At 40.8% G+C, this 3,061-nt stretch overlaps 1 protein-coding gene across 1 annotated transcript; it reads left to right on the plus strand.

The window, feature by feature from the left end:
• The first annotated feature begins 1,079 nt into the window (after positions 1-1,079).
• Positions 1,080-2,036, plus strand: LOC121156333 (olfactory receptor 14J1-like). Its single transcript, XM_040979958.1, has one exon. It carries the CDS (start codon positions 1,080-1,082, stop codon positions 2,034-2,036), a length of 957 nt encoding a protein of 318 aa, XP_040835892.1.
• The last annotated feature ends 1,025 nt before the right edge of the window (positions 2,037-3,061 follow it).

Consider the following 3,061-nt stretch of genomic DNA (forward strand, 5'->3'; position numbering starts at 1 on the left):
CAGCAGCCAGAGCTAGGCTGAGTGAAGCAAGGAGCCCAGAGAATCCTCTGGGTCTTTCATGTGGGTTCAAGGGCACAAGACCTTAAAGCATCTTCTGCTACTTCCCGGGCAGGTACTGATTGGAGTGGAGCTGTTAGGACTCCAATCAGCACCCGTGTGAGATGCTAGCTCTACATGTAACAGGAGAGTAACGTGCAAAACCAACAACCTGGCTCCTAGATTTTCTCTTACATTATACATTGGATATGGATAGTTTATTTTCAGATTTGAAATTATTTCATTTCAATCACTGTCTTTCTCTTCTTTGATTATACTGAACAACCAAAATGACTCAGTGTCTTCAACTGAAAACACATGATAAGAAGTTAAAATGAAGATTCAGAGGAAGCCGTTAAACACCAGAATATTCTTAATACCATCCGTCTAAACCCTGCATCCGAAAATGACATCTAAGTAAATAATCCCTTTGCAAAAGGGTTTTCTCATCATTATAATGAAGTGCCCATCCAACAAAATGTTAATTGGAAGAATAATAATGTTACTGAGTTTGGCCTTTGGCTCCACAGCTTCAGAGGGTGTGCCTGCAACAGCACAGTACTTTTCTGATAGCAGCATTTGTTGTTACCTTGCCCAACAAACCAGCCCTTCATCTCACTTTCCAATAGTATCTTTCCTCCAAAACAAAGCAATGTGCTGCTGAAATGCAACTCCTCCAATTTCCAACACCCTTAATCCAGAGCCCATCACTGCCTTTCTCTTCATCACAACAGGTTTTCCTGTTGAAAACATGGAGTTAGATGTTTTCCCAGGCAGTAAATACAACTCTATTTTCCTGACAAAGCCAGTTTCTTGAAAATATTCTTACTGCTTGTGACGACTGTGAGCTCCTTGAGCATAAGAAATGCAGAGTTTCCTCTTTGGCCCCTTACTCCCCAGCATTAAGAACAAACCCATTAGATACTATAAGCTAAGAATTAGTTGCTGATGATGAATAAATATTTAATTTAATATTTCTGGATTACATTTCTCATATGCTTCTGTCTTTCAGTCATCACCTCGATTTCATCTTCAGAGTGATTATGACAAATGTGACCACGATGGATGGATTCCTCCTCGTGGGGTTTTCTGACGATCAGGAGCTGCAGATCTGCTATGCTCTGCTCTTCTTGGGGATCTATCTATTGGCCCTGATGGGTAACTTCACTATTATCATCATCACGATCCTAGACCAGAGTCTCCAATCCCCAATGTATTACTTCTTGAGGCACCTGTCCCTTCTGGACCTTTCCTTTATTTCTGTCACAGTTCCCCAGTCCATTGACAACTCACTGACACACAATGGCTACGTTTCATATGGTCAGTGTGTGCTTCAGATTTTCTTCTTCACATCTTTCGCCTGGATTGAAATGGCCATTCTCACAGTGATGTCTTATGACCGCTACGCAGCAATCTGCCTGCCACTACGTTATGAGATCATCATGTGTCCTACAAGCTGTAAGTGGATTGTGATAGCTGCATGGCTAAGTGGAAGCATCTCTGGAACTTTGTACACAGTCGCTACATTTTCCATTACATTCTGTCGAGCCAAAATTATTCACCAGTTCTTCTGTGATGTCCCTCAGTTGGCAAAGCTCTCCTGTGCCCATGATTACTTTGGGGTGATTGGAGCATCTGCTTTCATGTCTGTGATAGGATTTATCTGCTTCGTCTTTATTATATTGTCTTATGTCCACATCTTCTCCACTGTTCTAAGAATACGCTCTGCTGAGGGCCAGTCAAAGGTCTTCTCTACCTGCCTGCCCCACCTCTTTGTAGTCTCTTTCTATCTTTCTACAGGAATCTTTGCATATCTAAAACCAACTTCAGATTCTCCAACTGCTTCTGACCTTGTGACATCTGTCTTTTACACAGTAATACCCCCAGTGCTCAATCCCATTATCTACAGTCTGAGGAATGAGGCCCTAAAGGGAGCTGTACGAAAGTTACTATTGCAAGGAGTCTTTACAAGGAGAAAGGCATTTTTCTCCTATTGTTGATGGCTGTCTAAGATGGTGCACCAAGAATTCTTTTAAACACTGGTTTCTTCAATGAGTAATGTTGATTAAAATAATTGGCAGCCTTTTCCTTAGGTAAATGAATATTTTCTTTTAGAAACTTGTCTTTTATTTTTTCACTTATTTAGTCAGTGAAACCATGTTCTGTTATTTCAAAGTGTTAGAAAATAAAGTTAATATAGACCTACTGCTTTCTTTTCTTTTCTATAAACATCATGCAACCACATGTATATATATAGACTCATCAATAATCATAGCATTATGCACAGTTAATAATTTAACAATTACAGCCAATGAAACAGGATATTTTGATCCCAATTCTATCCACCATCAACTATTTTCCCTTCAATTATTTAGCTTTAGTTTTTGCCTTTATGTATACCTGTTTTAAATGTTTCTACAAACTTGTGTGCCATTACTTTGTATACTTAGTTTTTAATATTATCGTTTTCTTGAAAGTACTCTGTTGAATGGTCTTCATAGAAAATACTTTTAATGGAGCCAGCCTTGTGGCTTAATGTGTTACACTATCACCTGCAGTACTGGCATTCTGTCGGGACACCTATTCAAGAACTTCACACCCAGCTATCTGTTAATGTGTATGAAAACTCTGCATCCATGTGGGAGACCCAGACAGAGCTTGATTCTGGCTTAGACCTGGCCCAATCCTGATTATTGTTATTTACGAAGTTCGCCAGCACACCTTTCTGTCTGCCTCTCCCTCTCCTTCTTTGGAACTCTGTCTCTCCAATAAAGAAGTAAATCTTTCTTGGGACCAGCATAATGGCTCAACTGACTAATTCTCCTCACAAGCATTGGCATCACATGTGGGTGGCAGTTCTTGTCCTGGCTGCTCCACTCCCAATCCAGATCCCAGCTGATAGCCTGGGAAAGCAGCAGAGGATGGTACAGAGGATGGCCCAAAGGCTGGAGAACATGGACTCTCGTAAGTGACACAGAAGCTCTTGGATTCAGGCAACAGACTGTTGTGGTCATTTGGGGACAGG

Source organism: Ochotona curzoniae, unplaced genomic scaffold (assembly GCF_017591425.1).
Source record: "Ochotona curzoniae isolate NIBS_2020 unplaced genomic scaffold, NIBS_Ocur_1.0 contig_3350, whole genome shotgun sequence".
In the NCBI taxonomy this organism is placed as follows: Eukaryota; Metazoa; Chordata; class Mammalia; order Lagomorpha; family Ochotonidae; genus Ochotona; species Ochotona curzoniae.